Genomic DNA, 17,275 nt, shown 5'->3' on the forward strand with positions numbered 1-17,275 from the left:
CACACACACACACACACACACACACACCACCTAACGTTTATTAAGAAAGGAACACATAATCCTGAAGGGAAGCTTCTTTACAGCGACTACAGTAACTTCCTCTTTTACATCAACAGTAGTAGTAATGCAGTCAGTAGTGTTTCTGTCATACCGGTCTACTCTAATAACATTGAAACACTGAGAGACAGTGTCTCTATCCTTTTCTCTACTCTAATAACATTGAAACACTGAGAGACAGTGTCTCTATCCTTTTCTCTACTCTAATAACATGGAATCACTGAGAGACAGTGTCTCTATCCTTTTCTCTACTCTAATAACATGGAAACACTGAGAGACAGTGTCTCTATCCTTTTCTCTACTCTAATAACATTGAAACACTGAGAGACAGTGTCTCTATCCTTTTCTCTACTCTAATAACATGGAAACACTGAGAGACAGTGTCTCTATCCTTTTCTCTACTCTAATAACATTGAAACACTGAGAGACAGTGTCTCTATCCTTTTCTCTACTCTAATAACATGGAAACACTGAGAGACAGTGTCTCTATCCTTTTCTCTACTCTAATAACATTGAATCACTGAGAGACAGTGTCTCTATCCTTTTCTCTACTCTAATAACATTGAAACACTGAGAGACAGTGTCTCTATCCTTTTCTCTACTCTAATAACATTGAAACACTGAGAGACAGTCTCTATCCTTTTCTCTACTCTAATAACATTGAAACACTGAGAGACAGTGTCTCTATCCTTTTCTCTACTCTAATAACATGGAATCACTGAGAGACAGTGTCTCTATCCTTTTCTCTACTCTAATAACATGGAAACACTGAGAGACAGTGTCTCTATCCTTTTCTCTACTCTTTAAGTTGTTGTCACGTACTGTGGAAACAGCATGACTGATGCCATCTAAATTACTACAGGAACACGTTTCCGTTTAGGGATTCACCCTGGTTCTCAGGTGAGTTAGGTGGTATGTGTAAACATCCTCCAAAATGACTCGGAAGTTGGTGGAAATGTCCATTGAAAGAATCCTTAAAAACAAACAGAATATATATATATACATTTAGTCCCAGGCTGTGTTCCACTGTCTCTGATTTATGCAGCGTTACAACTAACAGATTTATAATTTATGAGTGGGAGGCCGTAGCAAGAGTTTGGCACGGTCAAGTGGCTATTTGTTAATGATTAACTAAAGATAATATAAACATTTCTGAAGAAGAAAGACTCAGTTTCAATCATTTCTGATGAAACTGAGTCTGATATATATATTATATTATCTTCCTAAAAGTTAGTTGGTGGACCTTATTGACCCAAATATTGTTTTGTGACTTTTATTTCTTATTCTTATTTTTGTTAGGTATTTTCTTTTAACTGCATTGTTGGTTAAGGGTTTGTCAGTCAGCATTTCACTGTGAGGTCTACTACACCTGTTGTATTCAGCATTTCACTGTGAGGTCTACTACACCTGTTGTATTCAGCATTTCACTGTAAGGTCTACTACACCTGTTGTATTCAGCATTTCACTGTAAGGTCTACTACACCTGTTGTATTCAGCATTTCACTGTAAGGTCTACTACACCTGTTGTATTCAGCATTTCCCTGTAAGGTCTACTACACCTGTTGTATTCAGCATTTCACTGTGAGGTCTACTACACCTGTTGTATTCAGCATTTCACTGTGAGGTCTACCTACACCTGTTGTATTCAGCATTTCACTGTAAGGTCTACTACACCTGTTGTATTCAGCATTTCACTGTAAGGTCTACTACACCTGTTGTATTCAGCATTTCACTGTAAGGTTGTTGTATTCAGCATTTCCCTGTAAGGTCTACCTACACCTGTTGTATTCAGCATTTCCCTGTAAGGTCTACCTACACCTGTTGTATTCAGCATTTCACTGTAAGGTCTACTACACCTGTTGTATTCAGCATTTCACTGTAAGGTCTACTACATCTGTTGTATTCAGCATTTCACTGTAAGGTCTACTACACCTGTTGTATTCAGCATTTCACTGTAAGGTCTACTACACCTGTTGTATTCAGCATTTCACTGTAAGGTCTACTACATCTGTTGTATTCAGCATTTCACTGTAAGGTCTACTACACCTGTTGTATTCAGCATTTCACTGTAAGGTCTACTACACCTGTTGTATTCAGCATTTCACTGTAAGGTCTACTACATCTGTTGTATTCAGCATTTCACTGTAAGGTCTACTACACCTGTTGTATTCAGCATTTCACTGTAAGGTCTACTACACCTGTTGTATTCAGCATTTCACTGTAAGGTCTACTACACCTGTTGTATTCAGCATTTCACTGTAAGGTCTACTACACCTGTTGTATTCAGCATTTCCCTATAAGGTCTACTACACCTGTTGTATTCGGGCGCATGTGACAAATAACATTTGATTTGATTGTAAGAGTTGAACGTGCCAGATGAGTCATTCTCCTAGGTTTATTAAGTTGTAAAGTCTCACGGTATGTGTATGTTATATCATCTGTATAATAACATTTGATTTGATATGGGTATTATGGGTACCGACCCATCTGCTCATAGCTGCTGGGGTCGTTGATCATCTGTGTAATAACATTTGATTTGATATGGGTATTATGGGTACCGACCCATCTGCTCATAGCTGCTGGGGTCGTTGATCATCTGTGTAATAACATTTGATTTGATATGGGTATTATGGGTACCGACCCATCTGCTCATAGCTGCTGGGGTCGTTGATCATCTGTGTAATAACATTTGATTTGACATGGGTATTATGGGTACCGACCCATCTGCTCATAGCTGCTGGGGTCGTTGATCATCTGTGTAATAACATTTGATTTGATATGGGTGTTATGGGTATTATGGGTACCGACCCATCTCATCTGTATAATAACATTTGATTTGTTATGGGTATTAGGGGTACCGACCCATCTGCTCATAGCTGCTGGGGTCGTTGATGGTTTTAGGATTTCATCAAGACAGCTGTTTGATGCCAGGCCTCCCACTAGTGTGTCCCAAATAGCACCCTAATCCCTATTCAGTGTACTCTTTTGACCAGGGCCCATAGGACTTTGGTCTAAAGTAGTGCACTATGTAGGGAATAGGGTGCCATAGGGCTCTGATCTAAAGTAGTGCACTATGTAGGGAATAGGGTGCCATTTTGGGATGTAGCCTCTGAGGCCTTTTAATTGGGGGGGGGGGGGGGATTTTACAGCAGTCAGTCTAGTTAGAGGCAGAGGGCTGGGTCAGTCTGTGTGTGGGTTTTTATTTTTTTATTTTTTATTTCACCTTTATTTAACCAGGTAGGCTAGTTGAGAACAAGTTCTCATTTGCAACTGCGACCTGGCCAAGATAAGGCATAGCAGTGTGAACAGACAACACAGAGTTACACATGGAGTAAACAATTAACAAGTCAATAACACAGTAGAAAAAAGGGGAGTCTATATATACATTGTGTGCAAAAGGCATGAGAAGGTAGGCAAATAATTACAATTATGCAGATTAACACTGGAGTGATAAATGATCAGATGGTTATGTAAAGGTAGAGATATTGGTGTGCAAAAGAGCAGAAAAATAAATAAATAAAAACAGTATGGGGATGAGGTAGGTGAAAATGGGTGGGCTATTTACCAATAGACTATGTACAGCTGCAGCGATCGGTTAGCTGCTCGGATAGCAGATGTTTGAAGTTGGTGAGGGAGATAAAAGTCTCCAACTTCAGTGATTTTTGCAATTCGTTCCAATCACAGGCAGCAGAGAACTGGAACGAAAGGCGGCCAAATGAGGTGTTGGCTTTAGGGATGATCAGTGAGATACACCTGCTGGAGCGCGTGCTACGGATGGGTGTTGCCATCGTAACCAGTGAACTGAGATAAGGCGGAGCTTTACCTAGCATGGACTTGTAGATGAGCTGGAGCCAGTGGGTCTGGCGACGAATATGTAGCGAGGGCCAGCCGATTAGAGCATACAAGTCGCAGTGGTGGGTGGTATAAGGTGCTTTAGTGACAAAACGGATGGCACTGTGATAAACTGCATCCAGTTTGCTGAGTAGAGTGTTGGAAGCAATTTTGTAGATGACATCGCCGAAGTCGAGGATCGGTAGGATAGTCAGTTTTACTAGGGTAAGTTTGGCGGCGTGAGTGAAGGAGGCTTTGTTGCGGAATAGAAAGCCGACTCTTGATTTGATTTTCGATTGGAGATGTTTGATATGGGTCTGGAAGGAGAGTTTAGAGTCTAGCCAGACACCTAGGTACTTATAGATGTCCACATATTCAAGGTGTCTCTGAAGAGCTGAAATCCCCAGGCAGACCACCTGAACAGCAGTACTGACTCCATCCATCCATCCCTCAGCTCTCCAGCCTTCTGATCCTCCATTGTAATAGACCTAATGATGTATACCATATGGCCGACTCTGTTATCCAAAGAGACTTACAATACATTTGGTCCTCCGTAGTCTTGTTGCTTGACGTTTGTTTTTTACTGAACTTAGAACGTCTGGAGGCGAGTTCTACTTTCTACTGATGTGTGCATTCGTTCACTACTTCCCACAAAGCATTGGATTGGTGCAGGGATGGGCTCGTGGGAATTTACACCATATTTCTAATACCAGTCGTCTCCTTTCAAATGAGTTAAAAGGGCAGTGCAGTGATTTTACAGTTTCATTCCTGTCATTTCGGCACTTCGAGGTCCAAATAACACTCTCAAATTGTGAAAATCATGATAATGTCCTTTTTAGTGTAAGAGCTTTTTTAAAAAAAGAAAAAGCCTGTTCAGGTGGGATGGAGTTTTTGGCCACAGCATGACATCACAATACGATTAGATTATTCTGACCAATGAGCAGTTCTATTTGAAGGGGTTAACGGGGTAGGCTCTACAGCAGGGTTCTCCAACCTTTTCTAGCATGAGAGCTACTTAAAAAAAAAAAAAAAGCTACTCATTTTTTTCAAACTTTCAAATAGGTACATCCTTCTCTTCTTCTCCTCTCCCCTGCAACTCTTCCCCTGGTCCTTAGTGTACAACAGAAAGTAGTGTACTATGTTGTCAACTCTTCCCCTGGTCCTTAGTGTACAACAGAAAGTAGTGTACTATGTTATCAACTCCTCCCCTGGTCCTTAGTGTACAACAGAAAGTAGTGCACTATGTTGTCAACCCTTCCCCTGGTCCTTAGTGTACAACAGAAAGTAGTGCACTATGTTTTCTGACAACATGCCTGGTAAAATAAGGGTTAATAAACAACTCCAATAGATGTTCTGAGTCCATGTTAATGATGACATCACATCAGAAGACCATTGTCTGGGGGTTTTGTGTAATACCTCTTTAATTGGGCGTCTGTCCCTTTAATATGTAGCGCGTGAGGAATGTGCCGTCTAACAAGCCGGTCTGGTGATGGTTTTGTACTGCTGCTGCTCATTCTATGGCAACGTTCGCAAATAACAAATTATACATACAAATGATATCTACTCATTAAATACTTCTGCCAGGTAAGCCTACTTTGCAGTTAACATTTATATGAGAGTGTTTTTTTTGGGGAAAGTATTTCTGTCAACCAACAAGATGGTTATCACATCAACTTGATACACACGGAGTGATGGACAGACGCTCGCACCACACCGATAGACAGGGGCGATATTGCTGGAAATTAATTGGCAGATATTGTGTTAGGTTTGGCTTTTTAAGCCAATAGTGGCTAGCCTATGGGGCCCTATTCCCTATATAGTGCACTACTGTTGACCAGAGCCCTATGGGACCCTATTCCCTATATAGTGCACTACTGTTGACCAGAACCCTATGGGGACCATATTCCCTATGTAGTACACTACTGTTGACCAGAACCCTATGGGGACCCTATTCCCTATATAGTGCACTACTGTTGACCAGAACCCTATGGGGACCCTATTCCCTATATAGTGCACTACATAGGGAATATGGGGGCCATTTGGGACATAGCCTAGGTCCTCCAATGCGTTCCTCTCAGTCAGCTGCTGGGTGTGTTCCTCCTCAGTGCTTAATGCAGGGAAATTATACACATGGAAATGACTGTCTGTCATACCTCCGGGGGTAGATGGTGGTTTAGGTTGAATATGGAAAGCCATTTAGGCTACAGCACTTTAGTCAGAGGAAGTCATATTTTGACTTGAAATCACGCTCCATAGCCTGAGTTAGTCAGAGGAAGTAGTATATTGTTTTTTAAATCACCCTCCATAGCCTGAGTTAGTCAGAGGAAGTAGTATATTGTTTTTTAAATCACCCTCCATAGCCTGAGTTAGTCAGAGGAAGTAGTATATTGTTTTTTTAAATCACCCTCCATAGCCTGAGTTAGTCAGAGGAAGTAGTATATTGTTTTTTAAATCACGCTCCTGCCCTGATTTCAGCGGTTTGGACACTGACGAGCAGAATAACATCTCCTTGACTGATTACTGTGTAATACACTAGTAAACTCTTAATGCGTCCCAAATTGCACCCTATTCCCTATATAGCCCTATGGGTTCTGGTCAAAAGTAGTGCACTACATAGGGAGCCATATTTTAACTAGGCAAGTCAGTTAAGAACAAATTCTTATTTACAATGACAGCCTACCCCGGCCAAACCCTAACGACGCTGGGCAAGTTGTGCGCCGCGCTACGGGACTCCTAATCACGGCCGGTTGTGATACAGCCTGGAATCGAACCAGGGTCTGTAGTGACGCCTCTAGCACTGAGATGCAGCGCCTTAAGACCGCTGAGCCACTAAGCCTCTGTCTGATTGAGGGGATGTACACACTCCAGCTGTATTCCCTCTCAGCTGGCGAACGGCCACAGGAGTCATCCAATGTGACTTCCCTTCAGATGATCAGAACATTGTAATTATGGGCGACAGAGCAGCGTGTAATTTGGGTCTAGAGTTCTGTAGCAGAATGTCATTGAATGGTGACTTCCAACTGAATGGTGAAAGGTCAAAAGTTCAACAATGTCTTTATTCCAGAACTTCCATATACAGAATGCACAGGGGCATTTCCCGGGAGTAAAACAAGCAACTTGCATGGGTTTAACAGTTTACAGGAAGTTATTTAGCTGACAGTTTACAGTAAGGATTTAGCTAACAATTTACAGTAAGGATTTAGATAACAGTTTACAGTAAGGATTTAGCTAACAGTTTACAGTAAGAATTTAGCTAACAGTTTACAGTAAGGATTTAGCTAACAGTTTACAGTAAGGATTTTGATGGATTTGGTCTGGAGACTGAAGGGAAGGGAAGGAAGAGAAGGTAGGAGAAGGGACAGAAAGACAGAAGGGAAGAGGGGCTTGGGAAATCAGTCTACTTCCTACGTTTTCAGTCTCCATGCTCCATGTTTATTTGGCCTGCAGCCAGTATAGGTCACCCCAAGCCAGTATAGGTCACCCCAAGCCAGTATAGGTCACCCCAAGCCAGTATAGGTCACCCCAGGCCAATATAGGTCACCCCAGGCCAATATAGGTCACCCCAGGCCAATATAGGTGGCCCCAAGCCAATATAGGTCACCCCAGGCCAGGACAGTATAGGTCACCCCAGGCCAGGACAGTATAGGTCACCCCAGGCCAGGACAGTATAGGTCACCCCAGGCCGGGCCAGTATAGGTCACCCCAGGCCGGGCCAGTATAGGTTACCCCAGGCCGGACCAGTATAGGTCCCCCCAGGCCGGGCCAGTATAGGTCATCCCAGGCCAGGACAGTATAGGTCACCCCAGGCCTGGCCAGTATAGGTCACCCCAGGCCTGGCCAGTATAGGTCACCCCAGGCCAGGACAGTGTAGGTCACCCCAGGCCAGGACAGTATAGGTCACCCCAGGCCAGGACAGTATAGGTCCCCCCAGGCCAGGACAGTATAGGTCCCCCCAGGCCAGTATAGGTCCCCCCAGGCCAGACCAGTATATGTCACCCCAGGCCATTATAGGTCACCCCAGGCCAGGACAGTATAGGTCACCCCAGGCCAGGACAGTATAGGTCACCCCAGGCCAGGACAGTATAGGTCACCCCAGGCCGGGCCAGTATAGGTCACCCCAGGCCGGGCCAGTATAGGTTACCCCAGGCCGGGCCAGTATAGGTTACCCCAGGCCGGGCCAGTATAGGTTACCCCAGGCCGGGCCAGTATAGGTCACCCCAGGCCGGGCTAGTATAGGTCCCCCCAGGCCGGGCCAGTATAGGTCACCCCAGGCCAGGACAGTATAGGTCACCCCAGGCCAGGACAGTATAGGTCACCCCAGGCCAGTTTAGGTCACCCCAGGCCAGTATAGGTCACCCCAGGCCAGTATAGGTCACCCCAGGCCAAGGCCTATACAGTGCTGCAGGAGATTCTGAGGGACATTGCTGACTGGATACAGTGTTTTTCATGACAGTGGCGTAGGGGAGGTAGGGGAAGTCCCCGGAGGGAGAATTGACATCTGGGCCACAGCGGTGAAAGGCTGCTGCCTTGCTTACTGCTGCTTTACACTGTCAATCACAGACACGCTTCTATTTAGTCCTGCCTGGTTTCTGGCTTCATATAACACTTAGTCACTCAGTCAATCACCCCAGGCTTGGGTTACACCCGGTCAATCACAACAAGCCTGAACGCTTAGTTTCTCTGGCATCAGATAGGCTGTAAACATTCGCTCTGTCTAATCTGGTGGTTCTCCTCTCTGTTCTCTCTCCCTTTCTGTCTCTCTTTTTCACCTCTCTCTCTCCCTCTTCTCTCTTTCTCTGTTCTCAACTCTTCTCCTTCCTCTCTCTGTTCTCTGACTCTCTCTTTATCTTTCTATATCTCTCTCTCCCTTCTCTCTATCCCCCCCTCTCTCTTCCCCCCCTCTCTCTCTATTTCTCCACAGCTCTTCGCCATTTCCTTCTCCTGGGCGTTCCACGAGGTCCCACCCCCTAAGTACCAGCACTACGACCCCTTGACCTCTGAATTCCTCCTGTGTGACCAGTGTCCGCCCGGCACGGCCGTCCTGACCCACTGTACCGCCGAAACCCCCACCGCCTGCTCGCCGTGCCCCGACCGGTCCTTCTCAGAACACTGGCACTGGGGCGACAGCTGCCAGTACTGCACGACCGTCTGCAAGGAGAGACAGCTGGTCAGTCAGGAGTGTAACAGAACCCACGACCAGCTGTGTGAGTGTATCCCAGGCTACCACCTGGTGGTGGAGTTCTGCATCAAACACACGTCCTGTCCACCTGGCTTCGGCGTGACTGCTCTAGGTAGGTCATCTATGTTGTTATTACAATCAACCAATGACTGAATGAATTGATTGACTGAAATGTTGTTTTTGTTTTGTGTTTTGTTTTATGATGCAAATGAAGCGGTGGTGCTGAAGGTTCTTGTTCATTCTTTAACTGCTGTTGGTTTATTTAACTTGGCTGAAGATCCTCCCTCTCTTTTGATTGGTACTTCCAGTTATATACTCATACATAATGGTTTGCCAATGTTATTCCTGGTCAGCCCATGTCCTCAGAGGGGGAAGTGTTTACTCAGCCTGTGGTAGGTCTAATCAGTCCACAATATAATAGTACTGTACTCTCCATTACCCAGAATCCACTGCTGTATGGTCCTGACCTGTTCTGTTCTCTATGAGAGCCCACTGATAGTACTGAGTGTGTTGGCAGAGGACCAGACAGAGGCAGAGCTGTGAGTGACAGGCCTTTTCATCAGACATAATAACTCTGCTGTCTGGCTGTTATCATCACCAGGATCTCTCCTCTCCTGTCAGCTCACTCAGATAGGTTATGTCCCACATGTCCCTATATAGTGCACTACTTTTGATCAGAGCCCTATGTGCCCTCGTCTCAAATAGTGCACTATATAGGGAATAGGGTGCCATTTGGGACACATCCAAAGCTACGCAGGATCAAGATCACGCCAGACACTAAACTACGCCTTTGTCATTTGTACTTTGTTCTCGTTGGCCTCCTTCCCCTCCTTTTAATTATAACGTTCCTCAGCCTTCAGTCCTGGTTTGTGATTCAGACGTATTCCAGGCCAGATGAGGAGAGGGGAGAGGGGAGATGAGAAGAGGAGGGGAGAGGAGAGGCTGGGAGAGAGGGGAGAGAAGAGGGGTGAGGAGAGGGGAAGTAAAGAAGAGAGTCAGAGGAAAGAAGAGGGGAGGAGAGAGGAGAGGGGAAAGGAGAGGATGGGAGAAGGGGAGGAGAGAGGAGAAGGGTGGAGAGGAGTGGAGGGTTTTGTTTCTGGACAGAGTTTTAGTTTCAATAGTCTGTTGAACGTCTCAGTTAGAGATGATGAATAGAGACATGTCAGATTCTATTGGAGACAGTTAGACAGGATCAGCTCCATATTTCCTCTCTGTCTCTGTATCAGACAGTTAGACTGGGGCTAGAAGATGTTTCCTACCTGAGTCTGTATCAGACAGTTAGACTTGGGCTAGAAGATGTTTCCTACCTGAGTCTGTATCAGACAGTTAGACTGGAGCTGGAAGATGTTTCCTACCTGAGTCTGTATCAGACAGTTAAACTGGGTCTGGAAGATGTTTCCTACCTGAGTCTGTGTTAGACTGGGACTGGAAGATGTTTCCTACCTGAGTCTGTATCAGACAGTTAGACTGGGGCTGGAAGATGTTTCCTACCTGAGTCTGTGTTAGACTGGGGCTGGAAGATGTTTCCTACCTGAGTCTGTGTTAGACTGGGACTGGAAGATGTGTCCTACCTGAGTCTGTATCAGACAGTTAGACTGGGGCTGGAAGATGTTTCCTACCTGAGTCTGTATCAGACAGACTGGGACTGGAAGATGTTTCCTACCTGAGCCTGTATCAGACTGTTAGACTGGGGCTGGAAGATGTTTCCTACCTGAGTCTGTATCAGACAGATTGGGGTTGGAAGATGTTTCCTACCTGAGTCTGTATCAGACAGTTAGACTGGGGCTGGAAGATGTTTCTACCTGAGTCTGTATCAGAATGTTAGACTGGGACTGGAAGGTGTTTCCTACCTGAGTCTGTATCAGACAGACTGGGGCTGGAAGATGTTTCCTACCTGAGTCTGTATCAGACAGTTAGACTGGGGCTAGAAGATGTTTCCTACCTGAGTCTGTATCAGACTGTTAGACTGGAACTGGAAGATGTTTCCTACCTGAGTCTGTATCAGACTGTTAGACTGGGGCTGGAAGATGTTTCCTACCTGAGTCTGTATCACAGTTAGACTGGGGCTGGAAGATGTTTCCTACCTGAGTCTGTATCAGACAGACTGGGACTGGAAGATGTTTCCTACCTGAGTCTGTATCAGAATGTTAGACTGGGACTGGAAGGTGTTTCCTACCTGAGTCTGTATCAGACTGTTAGACTGGGACTGGAAGGTGTTTCCTACCTGAGTCTGTATCAGACAGACTGGGGCTGGAAGATGTTTCCTACCTGAGTCTGTATCAGACAGTTAGACTGGGGCTGGAAGATGTTTCTACCTGAGTCTGTATCAGAATGTTAGACTGGGACTGGAAGGTGTTTCCTACCTGAGTCTGTATCAGACAGACTGGGGCTGGAAGATGTTTCCTACCTGAGTCTGTATCAGACAGTTAGACTGGGGCTAGAAGATGTTTCCTACCTGAGTCTGTATCAGACCGTTAGACTGGGGCTAGAAGATGTTTCCTACCTGAGTCTGTATCAGACTGTTAGACTGGGACTGGAAGATGTTTCCTACCTGAGTCTGTATCACAGTTAGACTGGGGCTGGAAGATGTTTCCTACCTGAGTCTGTATCACAGTTAGACTGGGGCTGGAAGATGTTTCCTACCTGAGTCTGTATCAGACAAACTGGGACTGGAAGATGTTTCCTACCTGAGTCTGTATCAGACTGTTAGACTGGGGCTGGAAGATGTTTCCTACCTGAGTCTGTATCAGACAGATTGGGGCTGGAAGATGTTTCCTACCTGAGTCTGTATCAGACAGTTAGACTGGGGCTGGAAGATGTTTCCTACCTGAGTCTGTATCAGAATGTTAGACTGGGACTGGAAGGTGTTTCCTACCTGAGTCTGTATCAGACTGTTAGACTGGGACTGGAAGGTGTTTCCTACCTGAGTCTGTATCAGACAGACTGGGGCTGGAAGATGTTTCCTACCTGAGTCTGTATCAGACAGTTAGACTGGGGCTAGAAGATGTTTCCTACCTGAGTCTGTATCAGACCGTTAGACTGGGGCTAGAAGATGTTTCCTACCTGAGTCTGTATCAGACAGTTAGACTGGGACTGGAAGATGTTTCCTACCTGAGTCTGTATCAGACAGTTAGACTGGGGCTGGAAGATGTTTCCTACCTGAGTCTGTGTTAGACTGGGGCTGGAAGATGTTTACTACCTGAGTCTGTGTTAGACTGGGACTGGAAGATGTTTCCTACCTGAGTCTGTATCAGACAGTTAGACTGGGGCTGGAAGATGTTTCCTACCTGAGTCTGTATCAGACAGACTGGGACTGGAAGATGTTTCCTACCTGAGTATGTATCAGACTGTTAGACTGGGGCTGGAAGATGTTTCCTACCTGAGTCTGTATCAGACAGATTGGGGCTGGAAGATGTTTCCTACCTGAGTCTGTATCAGACAGTTAGACTGGGGCTGGAAGATGTTTCCTACCTGAGTCTGTATCAGAATGTTCGACTGGGACTGGAAGGTGTTTCCTACCTGAGTCTGTATCAGACTGTTAGACTGGGACTGGAAGGTGTTTCCTACCTGAGTCTGTATCAGACAGACTGGGGCTGGAAGATGTTTCCTACCTGAGTCTGTACAGACAGTTAGACTGGGGCTAGAAGATGTTTCCTACCTGAGTCTGTATCAGACCGTTAGACTGGGGCTAGAAGATGTTTCCTACCTGAGTCTGTATCAGACTGTTAGACTGGGGCTAGAAGATGTTTCCTACCTGAGTCTGTATCAGACTGTTAGACTGGGACTGGAAGATGTTTCCTACCTGAGTCTGTATCAGACAGTTAGACTGGGGCTGGAAGATGTTTCCTACCTGAGTCTGTATCAGACAGACTGGGACTGGAAGATGTTTCCTACCTGAGTCTGTATCAGACAGTTAGACTGGGGCTGGAAGATGTTTCCTACCTGAGTCTGTATCAGAATGTTAGACTGGGACTGGAAGGTGTTTCCTACCTGAGTCTGTATCAGACTGTTAGACTGGGACTGGAAGGTGTTTCCTACCTGAGTCTGTATCAGACAGACTGGGGCTGGAAGATGTTTCCTACCTGAGTCTGTATCAGACAGTTAGACTGGGGCTAGAAGATGTTTCCTACCTGAGTCTGTATCAGACCGTTAGACTGGGGCTAGAAGATGTTTCCTACCTGAGTCTGTATCAGACTGTTAGACTGGGGCTGGAAGATGTTTCCTACCTGAGTCTGTATCAGACAGTTAAACTGGGTCTGGAAGATGTTTCCTACCTGAGTCTGTATCAGACACACTGGGGCTGGAAGATGTTTCCTACCTGAGTCTGTATCAGACAGTTAGACTGGGGCTGGAAGATGTTTCCTACCTGAGTCTGTGTTAGACTGGGGCTGGAAGATGTTTACTACCTGAGTCTGTGTTAGACTGGGACTGGAAGATGTTTCCTACCTGAGTCTGTATCAGACAGTTAGACTGGGGCTGGAAGATGTTTCCTACCTGAGTCTGTATCAGACAGACTGGGACTGGAAGATGTTTCCTACCTGAGTCTGTATCAGACAGTTAGACTGGGGCTGGAAGGTGTTTCCTACCTGAGTCTGTATCAGACTGTTAGACTGGGGCTGGAAGATGTTTCCTACCTGAGTCTGTATCAGACAGATTGGGGCTGGAAGATGTTTCCTACCTGAGTCTGTATCAGACAGTTAGACTGGGGCTGGAAGATGTTTCCTACCTGAGTCTGTATCAGAATGTTCGACTGGGACTGGAAGGTGTTTCCTACCTGAGTCTGTATCAGACTGTTAGACTGGGACTGGAAGGTGTTTCCTACCTGAGTCTGTATCAGACAGACTGGGGCTGGAAGATGTTTCCTACCTGAGTCTGTATCAGACAGTTAGACTGGGGCTAGAAGATGTTTCCTACCTGAGTCTGTATCAGACCGTTAGACTGGGGCTAGAAGATGTTTCCTACCTGAGTCTGTATCAGACTGTTAGACTGGGGCTAGAAGATGTTTCCTACCTGAGTCTGTATCAGACTGTTAGACTGGGACTGGAAGATGTTTCCTACCTGAGTCTGTATCAGACAGTTAGACTGGGGCTGGAAGATGTTTCCTACCTGAGTCTGTATCAGACAGACTGGGACTGGAAGATGTTTCCTACCTGAGTCTGTATCAGACTGTTAGACTGGGGCTGGAAGATGTTTCCTACCTGAGTCTGTATCAGACAGATTGGGGCTGGAAGATGTTTCCTACCTGAGTCTGTATCAGACAGTTAGACTGGGGCTGGAAGATGTTTCCTACCTGAGTCTGTATCAGAATGTTAGACTGGGACTGGAAGGTGTTTCCTACCTGAGTCTGTATCAGACTGTTAGACTGGGACTGGAAGGTGTTTCCTACCTGAGTCTGTATCAGACAGACTGGGGCTGGAAGATGTTTCCTACCTGAGTCTGTATCAGACCGTTAGACTGGGGCTAGAAGATGTTTCCTACCTGAGTCTGTATCAGACCGTTAGACTGGGGCTAGAAGATGTTTCCTACCTGAGTCTGTATCAGACCGTTAGACTGGGGCTAGAAGATGTTTCCTACCTGAGTCTGTATCAGACTGTTAGACTGGGGCTGGAAGATGTTTCCTACCTGAGTCTGTATCAGACAGTTAAACTGGGTCTGGAAGATGTTTCCTACCTGAGTCTGTATCAGACACACTGGGGCTGGAAGATGTTTCCTACCTGAGTCTGTATCAGACAGTTAGACTGGGGCTGGAAGATGTTTCCTACCTGAGTCTGTGTTAGACTGGGGCTGGAAGATGTTTACTACCTGAGTCTGTGTTAGACTGGGACTGGAAGATGTTTCCTACCTGAGTCTGTATCAGACAGTTAGACTGGGGCTGGAAGATGTTTCCTACCTGAGTCTGTATCAGACAGACTGGGACTGGAAGATGTTTCCTACCTGAGTCTGTATCAGACAGTTAGACTGGGGCTGGAAGGTGTTTCCTACCTGAGTGTATCAGACTGTTAGACTGGGACTGGAAGGTGTTTCCTACCTGAGTCTGTATCAGACAGACTGGGGCTGGAAGATGTTTCCTACCTGAGTCTGTATCAGACAGTTAGACTGGAGCTAGAAGATGTTTCCTACCTGAGTCTGTATCAGACTGTTAGACTGGGACTGGAAGATGTTTCCTACCTGAGTCTGTATCAGACAGTTAGACTGGGGCTGGAAGATGTTTCCTACCTGAGTCTGTATCAGACAGACTGGGACTGGAAGATGTTTCCTACCTGAGTCTGTATCAGACTGTTAGACTGGGGCTGGAAGATGTTTCCTACCCGAGTCTGTATCAGACAGTTAGACTTGGGCTGGAAGATGTTTCCTACCTGAGTCTGTATCAGACAGACTGGGGCTGGAAGGTGTTTCCTACCTGAGTCTGTGTTAGACAGTTAGACTGGGGCTGGAAGATGTTTCCTACCTGAGTCTGTGTTAGACATTTAGACTGGGGCTGGAAGATGTTTCCTACCTACCTAATTTGTTTCAAATTGGGATTAACATTGATTTAATTGTACATTTTTTTAGTCAATGAACTTCACAAAATACTCTGTAATGTCAAAGTGGAAGAACAATTCAAATATATATTTTATTTTATTAATGTAAAATAAAACACTAATATATCTTGATTAATGAAGTATTCAACCCGCTGAGTCAATACATGTCAGAATAACCTTTGGCGGCGATTACAGCTGTGAGTTTTCTGGACATCTCTCCTGTCACGTTCTGACGTTTATTTCCTTTGTTTTGTCATTATGTAGGATGGTCAGGGCGTGAGTTGGGGTGGGAAGTCTATGTTTGTTTTTCTATGATTTTGGGGATTTCTATGTTTCGGGCCTAGTATGGTTCTCAATCAGAGGCAGGTGTCATTAGTTGTCTCTGATTGAGAATCATACTTATGTAGCCTGGGTTTCACTGTTTGTTTGTTGGGTGATTGTCTATGTTAGTTGGTTGTGTTCAGCACAGTTCTCATTATAGCGTCACGGTCGTTATTCGTTTATTGTTTTGTATAGTTTGTATTCAGTGTTCAGTGCTTTCTTTTATTTTAAAAATCATCATGAACACATACCACGCTGCATTTTGGTCCGCTTCATACGACAATCGTGACATCTCCAAGAGCTTTGCACACCTGGATTGTATATTTGGCCTTGTCCTGCTGAACAGTGAATTTGTCTCCTAGTGTCTGATGGAAAAAGCAGACTGAACCACGTTTTGCTTAGCTCTATTCGGTTTATTTTTCCCTTAAAAAAAACTCCCTTGTCCTTGCCGATGACAAGCATACCCATAACATAATGCAGCCACCATCTTCCTTGTCTTTGCCGATGACAAGCATACCCATAACATAATGCAGCCACCACCTCCCTTGTCCTTGCCGATGACAAGCATACCCATAACATAATGCAGCCACCATCTCCCTTGTCCTTGCCGATGACAAGCATACCCATAACATAATGCAGCCACCACCTCCCTTGTCCTTGCCGATGACAAGCATACCCATAACATAATGCAGCCACCACCTCCCTTGTCCTTGCCGATGACAAGCATACCCATAACATAATGCAGCCACCATCTCCCTTGTCCTTGCCGATGACAAGCATACCCATAACATAATGCAGCCACCATCTCCCTTGTCCTTGCCGATGACAAGCATACCCATAACATAATGCAGCCACCACCTCCCTTGTCCTTGCTGATGACAAGCATACCCATAACATAATGCAGCCACCATCTCCCTTGTCCTTGCCGATGACAAGCATACCCATAACATAATGCAGCCACCACCTCCCTTGTCCTTGCCGATGACAAGCATACCCATAACATAATGCAGCCACCACCTCCCTTGACCTTGCCGATGACAAGCATACCCATAATATAATGCAGCCACCATCTCCCTTGTCCTTGCCGATGACAAGCATACCCATAACATAATGCAGCCACCATCTCCCTTGTCCTTACCGATGACAAGCATACCCATAACATAATGCAGCCACCACCTCCCTTGTCCTTGCCGATGAAAAGCATACCCATAACAAAATGCAGCCACCATCTCCCTTGTCCTTGCCGATGACAAGCATACCCATAACATAATGCAGCCACCACCTCCCTTGAAAACATAAAGTTTGAATAACGCTTTTTATTCAGGACAAAAAGTGAATTGCTTTGCCACATTCTTTTCAGTATTTG

At 45.4% G+C, this 17,275-nt stretch overlaps 1 protein-coding gene across 1 annotated transcript in view; it reads left to right on the plus strand.

Moving 5' to 3' along the window:
- The window catches only part of LOC139418930 (tumor necrosis factor receptor superfamily member 11B-like), a 35,963-nt gene that overhangs the window by 6,449 nt on the left and 12,239 nt on the right, over positions 1-17,275 (plus strand). Inside the window, exon 2 of the mRNA XM_071168720.1 lies at positions 8,810-9,179. Within this exon, the coding sequence (XP_071024821.1) occupies positions 8,810-9,179 (370 nt within the window). The remainder of the gene's footprint in view (positions 1-8,809; positions 9,180-17,275) is intronic.

The sequence above is a fragment of the Oncorhynchus clarkii genome, chromosome 2, assembly GCF_045791955.1.
Source record: "Oncorhynchus clarkii lewisi isolate Uvic-CL-2024 chromosome 2, UVic_Ocla_1.0, whole genome shotgun sequence".
In the NCBI taxonomy this organism is placed as follows: Eukaryota; Metazoa; Chordata; class Actinopteri; order Salmoniformes; family Salmonidae; genus Oncorhynchus; species Oncorhynchus clarkii.